General features: G+C 46.8%; 1 protein-coding gene across 1 annotated transcript in view; it reads left to right on the top strand.

Annotated features, from left to right (window-relative positions):
* The window catches only part of serpinh2 (serine (or cysteine) peptidase inhibitor, clade H, member 2), a 36,661-nt gene extending 18,555 nt beyond the window's left edge, over positions 1-18,106 (top strand). The window contains exon 4 of the mRNA XM_076289635.1: positions 16,433-18,106. Coding sequence (XP_076145750.1) covers positions 16,433-16,741 — 309 coding nt within the window. The 3' untranslated portion in view covers positions 16,742-18,106. The remainder of the gene's footprint in view (positions 1-16,432) is intronic.
* Positions 18,107-19,974: the final 1,868 nt, after the last annotated feature.

Genomic DNA, 19,974 nt, shown 5'->3' with positions numbered 1-19,974 from the left:
TGCATTTTATTTGGAAACTTTGGCGAGACAGAGACTGAGTTTGCTGCTGATATTCTGGGGATAGGCTACAACATAGCCAATGTAGGACTTTAGCCTTTTAATATATTTGCTGCATTGGATCAGTCTTTCTAGAACAGGCAAGAGCTTTCTAGCCTTACGTCAGCAGCACCGCATCACCCATATACATTAAAACAACCAGCGGATGGCGGGCGGGTGCGGTTTTGAAAATTGGTCAAAAAACGTTGGTGCGGATGGATGGCGGATGGATGATAAGTTTTGCTATGCGGTTACGGTTGAAATAATAGCCCATCCACGCATCTTTACTGTACACCAGTGTAGCATTTGAAGAGTTTGGTTCCAAAACGCTGTATCCAGCATTTTAATCCATTTTCATAAATATTTTTCAGTACATTTCCGTTTGATTGATATTACCTGACATACACAATTAAATAGCCTGACTTTTTAATGTTTTGAAAAAAGATATAGCGTTTTGGAACCAAATTCTTCATTTAGAGTTTACAGTAGGGTGCAATGGACTGCCTGCCAGTTCTTCAGATAATGCTCTTATTAACTTATTTACCAGTCACCTCCAACTAAAGTTCCTCTCTGAAAGACATCGGCCACAAACACTCATGGCCCTTTTCCACTATGTCAGTGGTTCTTAAACTGGGGGTCGCCAAAAATATTGGAGGGGTCGCGAAATGATTTGCAGCCTCGATTAAAGAAATTTTATTGAAGAAATTTTCTAAAGGTATTTAGTCAAAGGCTGCCATAGACATTAATGCCTTTGGTGTTGACATAGCCTACTTGTGAGAAAAAACATATTCTGCTTCTGCTTCCAATACCCATTTCGCAACATTTCGAAACCAAATTCCCCTGGTTAGAGAAAGGTGTCACGAGACTTGGCCCATGTTTTTGGGGGGATCGCCTGACAAAAAGTTTACGAACCACTGCACTATGGGGTAAAACCCCGGTGTCTGGGGTAAAGCCTCAGACTTTTTCTATTTCCATGATTGAGGCCGGACTGGGGCCGTGGCCCAGACGTCCTCAGGTCGGCCCTGGAGTAAGACATCGCTGTTTATAAACAGTAAAAGGGTCTACATTTGTGAAGAAATGCAATCTGCAGTGTAGTGTTGCACGGTGTATCGATACTAAAAAGGTATCGCGATGCCTTCACGCAAAAAACGATACGATTTCAGACGTTTTTAGAATCGATACTTTATTAAAATAATAACGTTCTGTGTCTGTGTCAACTGCTGCTCCCACTGCTCCTTGCACGCATCTAGGCAAGTGGGCGTGTCAAGCAGGCAGCTCTGAGTGAGTGAGTGCGCAGCCAACGTCAACATAGTTCTTTGCCGACAGTTCTAGGCCTTGTGGATAAAACAAAAGGTGTGCTTTTTCTATTTCGGATACATCGCGTGAAGGCAAGCCATCAGGTACACAAAGTAATTTAAAAGCAGTAGGCTACGCATGGAACTTGGCTAAACACCTCGCAGATATATCCCAACATTTTTAAAGAGTTCAAAGAACGACAGGTTAACGAATATGCTATAGAAAACACGACTACATGGTTAGTGCCAAGTTCTTCTCTTATGTTTTAGTCTAGCCTAAGTGAAACGAGTATGGTTCTCTGGGTAAAGCGAACCTTCCTTCATCAATGAATTTTGACGAGACAGAGCTGTAATCATTTTGACGAGACATAACGAGCTGTAATCAAGGGTGCTAACGCGATGAAAGCACAATGTTCACGCCAGAATAACATTACCATAACTTGTAAACGATCTATTTCATGTTCGGTCAGTAGCAGCCTACTACTGGTAATATTTGTCATGGCATGTAGACTGCAATTTGTTCAATAATTATTGCCCAGATGTAGGATAGGCTACCCGAAATGCGCTTATTAAAGCCCACAGCATAACACCACCAAAGCGTGTTGAGTCCTAATAATAGCGGCTTATTGTTACAGTACATGGTAGCAAATCATGGTATCAAAGAAATAGACGTAATGTAGGAATGTACACAGATATATTGCAACAGGTAATGGTGTAGGCCTATCTGACGAGGACCTGAGTGGTTGGAACGTCGTACTTGTACACTGGGCACAAAGAAGACTATCCTCATATTTTCCCCTTTGCAACTGTCAAAGAAATCCCATGAACACGGGAAGGCCTAGGGTAGCCTATACTGTACATCAGATGGCCTAAAGATTAGGCCCCTCTGCATAGCATTCAGTGATTTGCATGCAGTAATTTTAACACTGACCTTGATCTAGCCTAGTTTGGCTATTTAAAGCTACTTTATTGCCACAACACAATGTAAATGAACTATAACAAACAATAAAGGACTTAATCACACAAAGTAGGCCTACTATTTTACTGACTATAAAAAAATAATAATTATGTAGGAAGTTTAGAACCCAGAATTGACCTACACACTATAAAAGTGCACTAAATTCAACACAAATGACTCAATACACTTGGAGGAGGTATGAGTCCTTTCTTCTCCAGATATCTTAGGATTTCGCCGTAGTATCGTTTTAGTATCGAGCATCGTGATATTTATGGCAGGTATCGTATCGAAGTCATAATTTTGGTATCGTGACAACACTACTGCAGTGGATAAAAACTTTTGCAAAAGAATTAAGGATATTGCTTCTTACAATTTATGACTTGTTTAAATATCCTTGTAATTCATTTGACATAATGCTCGCGCGGTGTCATTGCTAAGCACTGTTTATGTTACAGTTCCTTATGGAAACAGAACACAGAGGCTACGCACCGGCCTTGGGCCAGCCCCGTCCTTAATGGAAAAGAGCCATTGGTGTGCACTTCTGAATATTCTCCACACAATATTGTAAATTGTTACTACTTGAGTGTGGTCCTGACTGAGTGTGGCTAAAATAACTGTGTATTTAATATGGTTATGGGATTTAGCAGACACTTTTGTCCAAAACATACAAATAAAACACAATACAATAGTTAAAATTAACAGTGAACAGTTTTAAAATGTGGTACTACATTAAGGAAAATAGCAATAATAAACAATAATGTCAATGTAATATCAATGATCAATAGCTTAATGAAAATAAACAAATACCATATATACAAACCATAACTCATAAGAACCACTTAATTAATTAAGTGTATACTGAACAGATATGTCTTTAGACCCCTCTTGAAAGAACCAAAACTAATATGTAGAGATAAAACTGGCAGCGTGCACAGTTGGCAGTGGATAAATACATGTACTGCTTCTACCTTCCTGTTTCAATTAATTTGACCCTTCTCTACTTTGACATTAGTTTAGTACTTATCTCTCTTTTAAATTACTTGATGTGTGTTTGGATTGTCTGTCGACAGCCTCTCAAGGTTTGACATTTAGTAAATGCCCTCTCCCTGCAGGAAGTGAATGCCACCTGTTCACTCAGCCTTCAAGCACCAGCACAGGGGACTTTTTTGCCCACAATGTGCTCAGCACATTTGGTGACAAAAAAAAGCTGTCAGAAAATGACAAATTTAAAATGGTTAGTTTCTAAAAGTGATAAGGACAAGCTGTGAGTGCCCTTAGCATAAATAATGCAAATGTGTAGCAAGTGTGTGCATTATCTGAGTCTGTTTCACACATTACATACTGTATCTTGTTCTTTTTTTGCTTTGCCATTCACTTTGTATCTTCTACTCCAACAATGACTGCGTGAACATGCACTGCGGTATCTTGGATATAAAGCTTATCTAGACTTTGATCATGTTCAGGATATGGATCCAGAGGAAGTCTGGTTATTAATATCCCTGAATATTTAATATCCCTGAATAATAATATCACTTGATTAAAAACTAGTGTCCCGGTAACTGATTACAAAAAGACTGGCTACAAAAGACGACATGCTATTGTGGTGCAGTCTTTGGTGTATACTGCAGTATTACTACAGGTTTCTTTCGGATTTCTGAAATCGGGATATGATGTTAGCATGTGCATACACAAAATCAGAAAACTTCAAAACCCATTAATAACCAGGATAAGGTCCATGTAAACCCAGTCAGTGTTATGTTTTTTGGCTGCCTTCATATGTCCTCTATTGGCTTACCTTTCTGTAAACGCATTAAGGGCTAAAACTACAGTTTTCTCTGCAGTACAAGGATGTCAGCAGCCTGGACCAGACCCAAAGAGAGTATAGATTTCTTACCTCATCAAGAAACTACACTAACATTATTTCTTTCAGTCATATATTTAATCCTCCTCAATCAAAATCAATCTAATTTAATGTAATGTAATTTATTAATCATCAGATCTCTGGGACTGTAGCCTGTCGCGTTGTTATGCCTGTTGGAAAGGCTGATTTCCTGGCTCCGGTGCCGGTGAGAATTCTGGGCTCTCTGAATCGGTTCCTTTCTCTCCTGGGGTTTTGCTGTGGAGGTCGGACATAATGGACAGCACCGCTGTTGTCGCCTTCTTGAGGGCGCTGCTTATGCACACCAGTGGCTCCAGCAGGTCACCGTCCTCCTCGTCCAGCCTCTTGTGGGGCCCCTTCCCCCGTGGGCAGCGTTGGCGGAGCGCCTCGTGCAGCCGGGTGATGGCCATGTCGGCGGGCGTCCCGCTGTTCTCCCCGAGAACGCGCGCTGGTGCCAGCAGGGCCTGGGCGAAGCCGTGCACGGCCATCTGCTCCAGGCCCGGCAGGCGGAGCCCGCACTCGCAGAGCCGGACCGACAGCGCCGCCTCTGCGGCCCCCCCGCCGGACACCAGCCGCGGGTCGGACAGCATGGCACCGTAGAGCCGCAGGCAGGCCCGGATGGCCGACTCACAGCGGTCCAAAAGATCCCGGTCAGGGCTGTGCAGCGTGATCGTGACGCTCTGCTGGCTGGGCTCGCCCGCGGCGTCCCGACTGGCTATGCTCGCCTGCACGGGCCTAGCCGCTTGAGGGTCCAGTTTGGCGACGCGGGCGTTCATCGCCGGGCGCTGCCGCTTCCCATACGCACCGCCAGGCCCGCGTAGCTTTCCCATGAGCCTGTGCAGTTTCCGCCCGTGTTTCTGGACCCCCGCCGTGTGGCGACCCCGACCCCTCGGCGCCAGGTACTTCCTGCCAAGCCGGACAAGCCCTTTGAAGAGGCGCTTGCAGGCGGCCGTGCTCTTCCTCAGCACCGCGCCTCCTACGCCTCCTGCCCATCTCATGGTTTCGCCCCTCCTCCTCCTCCTCCTCCTCCTCCTCTCCCTCTCCTGCCCGTCCTCCTGGGCCCGGAGCCTCTCCAGCAGGTTCACCTCCTCCGTCTGCCACCTCCCCAGTCCCTGTCCTGCGTCCGTTCCCTCCTCTCCCTCCAGATGGACGTCCTCCAGAGCCAGGCTCAGGATCTCCCAGTCCTCCTCGTCCGGCTCCAGCTCGTGGTAGACCCCCGCCGAGCGCTCATACGCTTGCTTTGAGGGCACCTTCTCCGAGTGTCTCAGGCCAAAGTAGTCGCACAGAAACCCATCTATGAGTTGTTGCTTCCTGTCCTGTCCCTCCGTTACTCCTGCGGACACCCCTACGATGCCGCTCTCCCGGGCTCTCTTTGGCTTGTCTTCTTTTTTGTCTGAGCTAAATGCCACCCAATCCCCCTCTTCCTCAAATGCCACCGAATCCCCCTCTTCCTCCGCATCTGTCTCCTCTTTCTCTGTGTCTCCCTCCAGTTCTCCTTGAACTTGTTGCCTTGTTGAGTTTGTGACTTCTTTCTTTTCATCCACGTTTTCTCCTTTACTTTCTTCCTCACTCTCTTCCTTTGGACATTGCTGCAGCTCCTCTGAAGTCTGGTCGGAAGGCCCCTCACTGATGGTCTTCGTGATCTGGATAGCGTCGGGTTCAAAGGTCACGAGCCCTTGTCTGTTCTCCGTCCAGCTCTGGACGCAGCAACGCGCCACGGCCTCGGCGAGCATGTCGGCCATCTCCGGCACTCTGGTGGACAGCAGGACCCTGAGGACGCCGGCCACTTGCCTCTCCTCCCTCGGGTCCTCCAGGGCCGAGCGGACCAGCTCTCCCCCGTCCAGCACCTCCAGCGCCCACCTGCAGGCCAGCCGGTAGCCCTCCTCCACCTCCGGCGCGGTGAGCCCCAGCACCAGCAGCACCTGGGCCTGCTCCAGGAGGCTGGCGCCCAGCAGCAGCACCATGCCCGCCCCGTCCCCCACCTCTCCAGCCTGGGCGATGGCTGCGGACGCCAGGGCGCGGGATGCCGGGTCCTCCAGCTCCATGTGGCCCAGCACGGAGGCCGTGTCTGGGGCGTGGACTGGCGGGGTGGTCAGGCCGTGGAGGAAGCGGAAGACCAGGGGCTTGGGGAGCCCGCGCGGTCCGAAACAAGGGCGCAGCCGGCGGGCCACCTCCAGGCATGCGTCCACCTGGAGCGTGGGGGGGCCCCTGGCTGGGGGGTCGGCCCAGATGAGGGGCGCTATCCTGGGTAAGGAGGAGTCTGGAAGGTGCCTCAGCAGCAGCATCCTGTAAGGCGTTAACCTGCACTGGAAAGACAGACGGCCAGAAGGAGAAATAGTCTTGCTGAAGTTAAGGAGGAGAGAAAAGAGTGCTTGTGGAATAGAGAGAGTTGCAGAGAGAGGTAGAGAGAGAGAACGAGAAAGAAGAAAAAAACGAGGGAGAGAAACGGACAGGAATGGAGGTTAGTTCGACATGACAGATACAAGGAAAAGCCTGGTGAAGCTATTTCCCGGGAGGAGAGTGGCCTGAAAGGCTTCTGGGGTGTGAGGACATTGTGTCGTTAAGCCACAAAAAAAGGGTGTGTGTGTGTGAATGTGTGTCTGTTTCTGTGTGTCTGTGTGTGTGTGTGTGAATGTGTGTCTGTTTCTGTGTGTCAGTGTGTGAATGTGTGTCTGTTTCTGTGTGTGTGTGTGTTTGTGTGTGTGTGTGTGAATGTATATGTGAGTCCGTGTCTGTGTGTGTGTGTGTTTCTCACTGTGTGTGTGTGTGTGTGTGTGTGTGTGCGTGCATACGTGTGTGTGTGTGTGTGCGTGAGGTGGAGCTGCTAAACGGATTGCTGGCGAGAACTACACGCAACATCGGATGTGTACCGACACTCAGGCTGCCATGTTGTAGCGTGTCTGGCCACCCCGAAGAACACACTTTTGACATTATCATCAGAGGGAGGTCCCTCCATAGGGGCACGTCAGGCCTTTTCAAATCTACAAGCTGGAAAATCGCACTCACCATGACAAGACCCCCCCCTCCCCTCCTCCAACTGCCGCAGTGAACTGCTCACAGACACAGACACACACACACACACTCACTCCCTCTCTCTATGTGCACACACACATAGTTACTGACATAATTGACACTTTTAGACACACACACAGTCGCACACACACAAGCATGTGCACCCTGACAGTTACACTGACACATCAATTACAGACACACACACACACACACACACACGTACACCACAGACACAGACATACACACACACACACACACACACACCCCACTACACACGCAGACGTCCACACCTACACACCCCTCCACACACAGACAGACATTTATGCCCATCTCTACCACTGCTTCTGCTGCTGCTGAGTGCCAGAGGCCAGCGCTCCATCGTTCACTACTTGACATGAAAGGAGCAGTATTAGCCTCTGACAGCATTCCCTGCTGAGCCTGCCCCACTCTCCTTCTCTCCCCATTCCTCTCCCTCTCTTTCTCTCTCTCTGGCTCTTATTCCATCTTGTCTTCATGTTCTGCCCTTACAACCCGCCCTCCTTTTCCCTCCCTCGCTCTCTCTCTCCCTCTCTTTTTGATCATGTCTCTCTGTACTTTGTACTGTCTACAGCAGCAGCTATCTCTTGCTTTCTTTCGCTTTACCTTCTGCCCTTATTCCATCATGTCTGCCTTTCATGCTCCACCTATAGCTCTTAGCTCTTCTGTACCCCTCCCCCTCTCTTTGACTCACTCTCTCCCCCTTTCCCTCCTGGATTCTATCTGTTTCTCTTTCTCTCTCTCTCCCATCCTCCTTTTTTCTCTCTTCCTGTCTCTCCATTTCTCTGACTCTCTCTCCTTGACCTCTGTCTGTCTCTGTCCCCACTTTTCCCTTCCTCATTTTCTATATTTCCCCTCTCTTTCTCTCTCTCTCTCTCTCTCAGCATTAGCATTAGGTCAGGAAGCACTACAGAAAGCTCTGTAATACTCTCTCCTCCATTTACCCCCCTGGGGTTGTGCTGTGAGTTTGGTGAGGTCCATCCTGCCTCCTCTCTTTCTCTCCTCGCTCTCCCCTCTCTCTCTCTCTCTCTCCCCCATCTCCTGTGATTGGTTTGGAGGTGAGCAAACATGGCCCCATCTCGGCGCGTTAATAATGTTTACACCTCCGCCTGTCAGGGCCGCCTCCGTGCACTGCCCAAAGCCGCGCCGGGTGCACCACCGGAGCCTGATGATGGAGCCGAGACGCCGCCAAGCACTTCTGTCCCCTCTAGAAGATGTCCACACACACACACACACACACACACACACACACACACACACACACACACAGATACACACCCATGTGTGCAAAGACAAAGGCACACAGTGCATGACGTGAGACTCCCTCATGTCATGGTGCCTGACCCCTAACTCCCCTCTAAATACACACACACACACACACACAAACAAACAAACAGACACTATACCCTTATACACACTCAGCTACTCCAATGATGAAAGTTCTGTAACCCCTCTGTTACTTTCCTTCAGGCGCACATACTGCAGAAACACACAGGTGGAGAGATGTTAGGGAGAGAGAAGTTGAGGAGGAGGTGGGGTTGGAGTTTGGGAGAGGAGGTGGTGATGTTAAGGAGAGGGAAGTTGAGGAAGAGAGGAGGAGGTGGGGTTGGAGTTTGGGAGAAGAGGAGGTGATGTTAGGGAGAAGGAAGTTGAGTAGGAGGTGATGTTAGGGCGAGGGAAGGAGAGGAAGAGAGGAGGTGGTGTTGGAGTTTGGGAGGGTTATCGTCGTCTCACACATTATTGGTTGATTAATTAATGTGTGTGCGGAATGGCAGGCCATAATGTCTGTGTGGAAAGGTGTGAGGTGTTTGTTCACTGGTGTGTGTGTGTGTTTGGGGGGGGGGGGGTGAAGAATGAAGAAGCGTGAATTACTGTAGGGAAAGGCTAAAAATAAATTGGGCGGAAGCACTCATGGTTTTTCATGAGCTGATAAACGTTGTAAACTCGGACTGGCCAGGCTGTTTGGGGAGAGGGAAATATATTCTGGTATTGACGGTGTGGCAGGGCCTAAGAGACAGTGCAAATGTGTGAATAAGACATTAGTGATACAGGCGGAGAATTATTTGAGAAGACGTTTCATTTTTCCATTTCAACACTTTTGTTTTTTTTCTTTCTTCGAGGTGTCTCTTTAGGCGACTGAATAAAACATGTGTGTGGAATCTGGGGCGCCAGGCTGACACCGTACACGTGCACCGTACCCCAACCCCCCTCAAACTCACACACAAACAAACACACTCACACACACACACTCTCTCTCTCTCTCTCACACACACACACTCTCTCTCTCACACACACTCACACATACACTTTCTCTCTCTCTCTCACACACACACACTCTCTCTCTCTCTCTCTCTCACACACACACACACACACTCTCTCTCTCTCACACACACTCACACATACACACTCCAACCTTCACGTTTCTCCACACTTTTCTCCCCCTCTGTGTCCCCAACTTCTGCACGGTGCACTGTTGTGAGCAGCAGCCCCTCCAGTGTCTTCTCTGCCTCCTGCATTATTCATGGGCGGCAGTCACGCCTTTTCATGTTGATCTTGTTGATGTTTATGCTTCACTTGGACATATAGCTGTGTAGCATGCAGCCTCAGCAGACGCCGATGAATTATGGAGATAAAGGGAAGAAGAGATGGTGGTGGGGCAGAAGAGAGAGAGAGAGAGAGAGGAAGAACAGAACAGACCCAAAAAAGAAAAAGTGGGAGGAGAGAGAAGAGTGCAGAACTTCAGAAGAAAGAGTTGAACGAGAGAGAGAGTGAAAGAGACAGGGTGTTGGAGATAGAGTGAAAGAGACAGAGGAAAAGAAAGTTTTACTATGGGAGAGAATAGGGGAAGAAAGAGTGTTGTACAGAAAGAGGGAAAGAGAAAGAAAGGAGAGAGAGAAAAAGAGAGCGAGAGAAAAAGAGGAAAACATGAGCTCTCTTGCTGAGCTCGGCGCCTCCCCACTCCATGAGCTGTGAGAGAGGTTCTCTCTCTCTCTCTCTCTCTCTCTCTTTCACACTCAGAGCTGGCTTCTGTCTGTGTCATCTCCTTCCCCCTGTGTGTGTCCCCACATTGCCCTCCCTCACTGCAACCCTGACACACACACACACACACACACCACCCCCCCACCTCGCCTCCATCTGCCAGACGTGCTTTTGCGTTAGCGAGGAGCGTCATCGGAGGTGACGCATCACAGCGCTCTCTATTTGTCTGCCTCCGCACACAACTCCCCAACGCACACACACACACACACCACACCCCCCAACAACACACACACCACACACACCGTCTATGCCAAAGTTGAGAAGCAGCAGCCGTAGAGCACCATCCTCTCTCTCTCTCCCCCCCTCAGCATTTTTTGGGTTTCTCTCTCCCCCCCCCCCCCCCCCCGCCTCTGCTCCTTTCCTCTTTTGCACTCTCAACAGGTTTCCTAAGCAGACTCGAGTCTTGCCAGAAATTAATTAAAACATTCACGCTAGCCATTTAATATGGGAGGCAAGCTCGCCGTGTGCTGTGTCTTATCAAAGCCACAGGGCCTGTCTGTTCTCTGCCATTTAAACAGGCTAAAAAACAAATTGTACATACTCTAAAATGGAGGCTGTGGAGGAGATTGTAGATGATGATTCATCTCAGATTTGTGAAGGCCTGCAGCCTCACGCTGCCAGCCCTGTACAGGAGAGTGTTATGGCGGAGGAGATTTATGTCGGCTTGTGAGTGGGAAGACGGAAAGCCAGGATTGTCTATGCAGCATGGATTTGATGCAGTTTGCGAAAAGAAATCTTGAGAAGATTCTCTTGTCATCCCCAACAAGGCCGTCTCTCATCAAGACCATTTCATGTCAAAATTCATATTTTAGGTCGATCAAACACTCCTGATACATTGTGCTATGCTGTGACTCAGAGGGTGATGCCAATGATAGTCCACCAATAAAACTGTTCACCAACTTCAACCTTACTCCAACTGTTTCAACCTTACTCTGCATTACTTGTAGCTGAAGTTGACTGATATTTATCAGGTGCTTTTATCTAAAGCCACACGGACTCTCAACGGCGGGAATCGAACCCGGGTCAACCGATGGTCAGTCTGTGAGGTTGCCACTGCTCCATCACGCCTGCATCACTGGTAGCGTCACATAGACCTCTGAAGTTCGCCTACAAAAAAGAACCGAAATGGCCATCTTTGCCCATATAAGGAGATCCGGGTGTTAAGTAAGGGATAATGGACGACACGGGTGTCTGTTCACAGAAGTTAATGCACGGTCGAGGTTGTAAAACGGCCCAGACGCGAAGCGGAGGGCCGTTTAAACCTCGTAGTGCATTAATTTCTGTGAACAGACCACCGTGGAGTCCATTATCCCGCTTATTCCACTGTTGCCACTTGCGTTGTGTTAATTTCCTGTTACAATTTAAACGTTTTAATCGCTAAAACTGTCTTGTTTGTAGAACTAATTTCTTCCGACACATATCAACTAATTTCTCAACTTGCAGGACAAACTGCCGTTACTAGTTCTAAATGGATGGTTGCTACGGCCAAAGGCCAGTCGTTAGTTCTATCTCTCCCGTTGTCAAGCAGGCATATCCCAAGATTCTGATGAACTTTAGCTTTGAAACATTGCTATTTTACTTAGCCTGCTGTAATCCATCTAGCTAAAAGCCACCTCCGTCATATGCTACAATGTTGCCATGTTCTGAACGTCTGCATTTTACAGCTTGGATGCAACGTGACAGTTCATTTAAACTTTCGGCGAATTAATATACAAGTGTGATACGGCAAAAAAAATGGATCTACTTCATAGGTGTGCAAATAACATATGGTTAATGGTCGTTCTAAATTACGTAGGACAATGGGAAATTCAACCAAGCAGTGGAATAATTGAAGCTAACTACCTATTGCAAGTTGCATTGCAAGTTAGCTCTGCGGTAGCAAAAATCAAAGTGTGCCGTCTACATTTACCGGAGATCACAGTATCCATTCAAAGGCAGAGGACAAAAGTGTGTTCAGGAAAAAGGCTGCATTTCAGACTTTTTCGTCCCCGCGAGAGTTTAACAGGTGCGATAATTAAAAATCCCCATGTTATTTTCCCATTGGAAAAATCGCCAGATACCAGATCTCAAAGATTTGTTGTAGGCGAACTTCAGAGGTCTATTACTTGGACATGGTCTTAGAGGCATGTGTGTGGGCTCAGTTTTAACCATGGGTATCTTCCCCATGGCTTTCCCTCATGCCCTGCCTGCCATCAACCCCCACTCCCACTTATCAAAGTGCGATGGGCATGATCAGTATTTAAAATCTGTTTGCACTTTAAAATGAACCCACCTCCTCACAACACAAGCCTTCACAGTGAGTAAATTCAGCAGTGTTTCTTTCTTTTTAATCTTCAAAAACAAGTAAACAAATGAGAGATACTATAGAGAGAGAAATATATATATATATATATTTATAGAGATATGTATAAAGATAGAAAGATATATATTAGAGAGAGAGAGAGAGAGAGAGAGAGAGAGAGATGCCTAATCAATATGGTGACTAGTCTGTTCAGGTTTCCTGTGAGGGTAATGGCTAGTGACAGGGAGCGCGGCAGGGAAACTGGATGCCATGTTCCTGCTGCTGTGACAAGCCATTATAGGTCAGGCCTGCACGGGCAGACCAGAGCACTCTGGAGCCTCCGCCCGCCAGAGCCGGAGGGGAGAAGTCAGAGCAGGGCCGCAACTCCATGTGGCATTGCACGTCCCGCTGCTGAATCTTTCACAAATGGCAGAGCTGAAATCTTCATGAGGCGTGCGTCAAAAAAAAAAAAAAAAAAAAGATGCACGAATACACTGCCCACGTTGAAGAAGTTTGCAAAAAGTTCCCTTTCAAGCCAGCACATCTCTGCCTCTCCCTCTCTCTCCATCTCACTTTTTTCCTCTCTCTATCTCTCTCTCTCTCTCTCTCATCCTCTCTCTTTAAAAACAGAACAGATGACTCTGCCTCCTTCCAGGCCCTCTGAATCTTACACGAGCTGGGTTGTAATGGCATGCAGTTGCTAAATGTATTTCGCTGGCAGCGACTCCGACTGTCCCGCCTGAATAGTGCCATGAGGTAACAACACCGGAGCATAGTGCGCTCTCCGTTCTCAGCCAATGCGCAAGCCACGAGCGAGCAGCAGAGCCCGATGTCCCTGCAACAGGGACTACAGAGCAGACATTATGCAGCCTATGTGCATGAACCTGAATGGAATGTAGCATCCATCTTTTAACGTGGTGCTCATTAGCTATGGTAATTTTGGCTTGTCTTGAGCTGTTGTGACAGCTGTCGTTTCCAGTGCGTTTGTTTCGACACTGCAGTCCTGCGAAAATAATCCTGAATGAGAACATACATTTAATATAATGACAACAGAGAGTGAGAAGGACAGGGGGGTGGGGGTGTAGAGAAGAAGAAGTGTTTTGTTGACTGGAGAACAAGTGCAAAGTTTGACAGGCGGATTAAAGAAAAAAAAAAGAGGGTGAGAGATGGAGGGAGTGTGCCGGAGAGATGAAGAGAAAGAGAGAGAGAGAGTGGGAGAGAGAGAGAGGTACAGAGAGAGGGATAAAACAGAGCGCAGAAAGGGCAGATGAGGGATGAACATGCTGGCGAGGTGGCACAGCAGCCGAGGAAGACAGTGATGAAGTAGAGAGAGAGGAAGGAGGGAGAAGAGGGGAGAAATAATGGATGAGGACAATACAAGTGCATTAGAGCAGCAGGACTGCGTGTGTGTGTGTGTGTGTGTGTGTGTGTGTGTGTGTGTGTGTGTGCGCGCGCGCGCATGTGGGGACATCTGTGAAAGGAAAGCAGAGGACTATGCAAGGTCCTACCAGGTTAGTGCAGATTGACCACAACCTGGTGTGACCGCACTCCTTTTCTCTGTCTCACTGTACTCCCTCTTTTTCTCTCTCAAATTCAATTGTGCTTTATTAGCATGGCAAATCATACACTGTATTGTGCTTTATTAGCATGGCAAATCATACACTGTATTGCCAAACCAGTCACAGCAACAGTAGAACTCAAATAAAAGAAAAAGGAAACAGAAAAACAGGAAGAAGAAAAAAAAATCATACATACAGTAGAAGAGAAAACATGTGTCAGTTGTACATGGGCAATATATGGCCACAATATAGGGCTACATTTCCATGTACAATCATTGTAAACACCCCCCCCCCCCTCTCTCTCTTTATCACTCGCTTTCTCTGAGGTTGACAGTTGAGGTGACTGCATATTTGAGGAAACCACATTATTTTCACTATTTTAATGGCCATTATTGTGTGTGGACATATTTGGATAAAACAAAAGAGAATGTCTGCACACCCGAGCACTGTCAAACTTTAATTAAAAAAACGGCAACACTTCGACCCGGCAGGGTGTTCTTGCAGGCATTAAAGACTGCCTGGTCGAAGCGTTGCCGTTTTTTAATTAAAGTTGGCGAACTACGCCGGTGTGCGATCATTCTCTTTTTTTTGCCTTTGTTTACTTTGTCCTGTACCTGGCCTAAAGATAAGTGGGATGGTCACGCAGCCACTCTACCAAACTGCATGTACAGTAGTATGGACATATTTAGGCTGTGTCTGTCAGTGAAGCCTTTGAAATTATATGCAGCCTCTCTGCTGAATGGCTTAACTGTGGAGTATATCAGGCGATTGAGCACAGAAGATAAGGTCTGTGCCCTGTCTAATAACATTACTCATTATCATGTCAAATGAAGGCGGCTGGTTGACAACGGCAACTTGTTGGCAGCATCACAGAGGGCCGACTCTCCAGCTCATGGAAACGCTCCTAGTCGTCTTCTGATGCTGTCTAGCTCTCTCCCACCGTGGTCAAAACTGGCCTAGTCATCTTCTGATGCTGTCTAGCTCTCTCCCACCGTGGTCAAAACTGGCCTAGTCAACTTCTGATGCTGTCTAGCTCTCTCCCACCTTGGTCAAAACTGGCCTATTCGTCTTCTGATGCTGTCTAGTTCTCTCCCATGGTCAAAACTGGCCTAGTAGTTTTCTGATGCTGTCTAGCTCATCGTGGTCAAAACTGGCCTATTCGTCTTCTGATGCTGTCTAGCTCTCTCCCACCATGGCCAAGACTTGTCTTCTGCTGACAATGTCTAGCTTTCTACCATGGTCCAAACTTGTCTAGTCTTCTGCTGACACTATCTAGCTCTTTCTCTCAGAACTCCCCTGGACTCTTTCAACGCTCTCTTGCTCTCTCTCCCTCCGTAACGCTCTCTCAGTTCAATTTAATACATTTTATATGCATGATCGTTTAAACATAAAAAAAGCGTTGCCAAAGCATAAAACATGGAAATATAGAAACACATTGAAATATTGATAGTACAGAAACATAAAACGTGATAAGATAGGCTGTGTGTGTAGTGTGTGTGTATGCCTATCTCTCTCCTTCCCTCTCTCTCTCTTCTTCCCACCCTCTCTCACCTTTCTGTGGTGAGGAGGAGAGTGCTGTTTATGCCGGACCTCATCTGTGCAGATATAAAGTACCTGTCAGCCGGCATCTCCCTGCCGAATTCATATCAGAAGAAAAACAAACGGAGGAGCTGCGGGTCAGGGGGATCGTTTCTAAATTATTCATGCTCCCCATCCCTCTTCTCCAGGACTCTTACCCCCCCCCCCCCCCCCCCCCCACACACACACACACACACACACACACTACATCCCTCCGTAGCTGCCAGCCACTGTGGCTGCTGTCGCCCAGTTTGTACCGCAGCTCCAAAACAAGGGCATCTGTCACCATTTTAAGAAGCAGGGGAAAAGCTGAGGAATATGTGCACTCTGAGAACTAAGTGTGAGACAGAGGAATAGCTCAAAGAGTATTGATTCACCACCTCTCCTTCCAGTTGTTTCTTTACACATTGTTCTGCAGTTATGGTTTTACCTGCCCTAGAAAGGGCTGTTTCCCACAATCCTTTGCTGCAGGGTTAGGAGGTAGAAAAAACTGTTCTCACCACTGGCCTACACAGCTCCCAAAATATGGAGGAATTGTGTTACTCACTCAAATTATTTCCTTTAACATATTGAAAACAATATTAGTGTTCCCCCAATATGTTTAAGCCTCTTTTACCAATGAGAAGTGAAAACAATTGGAAAGGGTTTTAAAAATGTCATTTTTGCTGTGTCCATAATGTCTAGGAACCTTGTGTTAACTGAATGGCATCTTACTGCTCTCTCTCTCTCTCTCTCTCTCTCTCTCTCTCTCACACTCAGGCTGCCCTGTCATCGCTGGGCTTGGCGGACGCCTGGGACCAGGGGAAGGCCGACTTCTCCGGCCTGGGGGGGTCGAAGGGGAAGCTTCACCTGGGAGGTGTAATGCACTGGGCGTCCCTGGAGCTGGCCCCCCATTCAGGTCACAAAGAGGGGGAGGACGAGGAGGAGGATGAGGAGGTGGAGAGGCCCAAGCTCTTCTACGCAGACCACTCCTTCATCGTCATGGTGACGGACAAGCCCACAGGAGCGCTGCTCCTCATCGGCGCCGTGGACACGGCCGCAGGGCGCAGCCTGCACGACGAGCTTTAGGCACTGCCACCACTTACAGCAGCACACACCACACACACATCACTCACACACACACACACACACACACACACACACACACATACACTGCAGAGCTGAGGAACCGCTGCAACCGTATACGAGCTTGGCCAAGAGCCTCAGTCACCGTGTGTCACTAATTCACCAGCTGCTCACGAGCCCTGGGACTGGGCGTCCCATTCAAGCGGCCATTACTTCCAATAACATTACAGTCCCTCACAGCTCACAGATGACTGCCAGTGCCAGCACTTTCACTTGCCATCTACACCTTGGGCCGCTCGCAGGCAGACTCTTGGCACACCTAACTTGCTACAGCAACTGTCTGCTTAGTCGCTGGGACACCAGTAGGGTCAGTATGTACAGTACGTATGCAGCAGTGGGGTTGAGTTGCATGCCCACTCGAATATGGAACCACTCAATCTAAAACACACACTGCCCCATCAACCACTCAAGATGAGAACAATGTGATGGTCAACGATAGGAACACACACAGACACCGTCAAACGGTATAATTTCATTTTATTACATTGCAACACAAAACAGCATGTGTGGCTCCCTCTCACACACACTCACACATACAAATACACACTCACCCACGCATAGACTCCCTGAACACACACACACGCATAGACTCACTCAACACACACACACACACACACACACACCCGCGTCGTCACATCACATTGATGTGACTGTTTGAACTGCGTTCTAGTCCCCTGATTGTGCTGAAATCAAAGCACTGATCCCGACTCTCACCCCCAATCCTATCAAAAAATACTCTGCTGCCAAGCTGTCAAATCATGGGTACCCTATCCTACAGTGCAGGGGAGAGCTGGCAGGGCCATGCCTGCTCCTGATTAACTCTTCTGGGCTGTGGGCAGTGTCGCAGTCCCTCTACCCTCCCCAAACCCCCTGGGGAATAGATGGCTCATCCACATAGTTATTGATGGGCAGGCTTAATGCTAATGGCACTAATGACTCGGAACCCCTGTCAACAACCCAGACGGACGGCAAACCTTTTAATCCTTTAACGCCACAACAGATCGATACGGAGCCCCGGCCTGCCGACACACTCATACACGCACTCCCACAGGGCTGCAACCTGTCACTCCTGAATGATGTGCTTTTTTCCCCTTCTTTATTTCCACATTGTTAATATCCTTAAAATGGTGCTATTTAAACAGGTGTTTTTATTGATCGGCTACTTGATATGTAAAATGTGTTGTGTATTAGTGTTGAGTCGGTGTACAATTGTATGAATGTTGACCTTATGACCACATAGGGACAGAGGTGTCTAGCAGGAGTAATCAGGCTTAATGACTGCGGTGGTGGTGATGTTCTGAACCTCAGGTAGATAATAACTCAGTGTGTCAATAAAAAATAAACTATTACATTTTTATTGTGTGTTGATGGAATTCTTTTATGGGCTATGCATGGTTAATTTGGAAATACTAGGGTTGCAGTATGCAATTAAAGAACATGACCAAAGTGAGACCGAAAGCATTGTTGTCAGGCTGTAAAAATAAATGGGTTGTGTCACTTGTGTGAAACAAGATAGTGATGCAATTGTAAGAAGTAGTAAAACTAAGACATAAAGACACACACACACACAATGGATGTGTTTCTCAGGACCAACACTGTCATACATCTTAATAACCGTTTGTTTTATGACATTCTGGACCGAGGGGTCATAGAATAGAGTGTATGAGAAACTATGAATGCTCAGTTTCGTGGGAGAAGACCATCACAAACGATCTTGGAAACAAATAGTCAGTACAACCAGTCAATTCTTATACACATACAAGTGTTGCTGCACAGAGAAGTTTATCTCAGTAATCAAGAATTACCGGTATGTGTTTTTGAACTAAGGCTTGGCTTAGATTAGTATTGCCAACTTTCAGGGGGTTCTTTTGGTACCATGTAATGTTTTTGTGTCCTAAAACACCCCTGTAGTCTTTCAAAAGCTAAATTGGGTGTAGGCACTTTCATTTCTTGATAACACAATATTTGTCAGACATGCACACTCCCACCAGTCTGACATACTTATCACATAATTTGATGCTTTCAACTGACTCAATACCTTTTGCAAACGTGCATTATTTCCCTGAGATATTCAATGAAGTCTGCTTTGGTTTATAGACAACTGTAACATAATGAAAGAAAGCATTTATTTTCATTGATAAGGAGTAGTTTTATATGATATGCTAGACCCCTCTAAAGAAAGGCATATTGACAAGCCTTCCCCTTTTCATGTTATGATTTCACAACTCATTGTCTCTTGCGCAACAGGCTCTTGTATAAGAGGGTCCTCATTAGAATTTATATTCTTTAGAGCTAAGCCATCTTTTTTATGTATCATATAGTTTATGATCATCGCAGAAGTGAATTCCCTCCGGCACAAATGGCCTCTATGGGTTAGTCTCAAATGAAACATGTTTTAAAACATTTTTAATGAACTGTCCATTGTAAATTATCTTAATAACAAAAAGGAGCACCTGCTCTCTGACAAATGCCTGCCACTATTTCTGTTGTTCTTAGTCAACAATAATTGGGCCTCTCACTTTAAAGCAAATTTTATGGTTAGAGCACACCGACATCTCAATAAATCTTAACCTGTAAAGAACCTTGAAAGTGCTCAATATCTCACGTAAAGGCTCTGGCTGAGCTTGAACTTCCCCCACAAACTTCTTTGAGATCCTGGAACAAGTAACCCACTGGTATTTCTTCCCTCTCAAAATGAATTATTGAGAAATAAAACGAAGAAGTGAAAAAAGAGTCACTCTCCACCATTAATCTAAAAAGGCAAAAGGAAAGGGAGAGAGAGAGAGAGAAGTTAGTGGAGTTTCAGCCCAGGCATTACTTATTAAAAGGGTTTTCTTTTTACATTGGAGCCCATAGGATGCCTTAGTACTTTTTTCAGTCAAACACATACTTTTAAGATGACATTAGTATTTCTGGAGGCAAGTTGCAACTGGAGGGGAAAGACATAAAATTGAAAAGTATGTTTTCTCTGAGGAGGAAAAAAAAAACAAGAAACTTTGCAATTTGCAGTGCAAAATGTACAGGACGTGTAACACAAAGCCTGAAGGTAAGAAACAAGCTAAGTCTCAGGAGTTACGGCAGTTTTCTTTCTAACTGATGTTTAAAACCTTTCCATATTACATTTGCTGTTTTTAAGACACAAACCCACAGCACTGCAGTAGTGACTTATAAAAATG

Source organism: Alosa pseudoharengus, unplaced genomic scaffold, assembly GCF_046254945.1.
Source record: "Alosa pseudoharengus isolate Yale_2024_CS ecotype anadromous, Long Island Sound unplaced genomic scaffold, YU_APseudo_1.1 YU_APseudo_1.1_scf_17, whole genome shotgun sequence".
Lineage (NCBI taxonomy): Eukaryota > Metazoa > Chordata > Actinopteri > Clupeiformes > Clupeidae > Alosa > Alosa pseudoharengus.
Note: the sequence above shows the minus strand (reverse complement) of the source record. Positions and strands in the feature narration are given on the sequence as shown.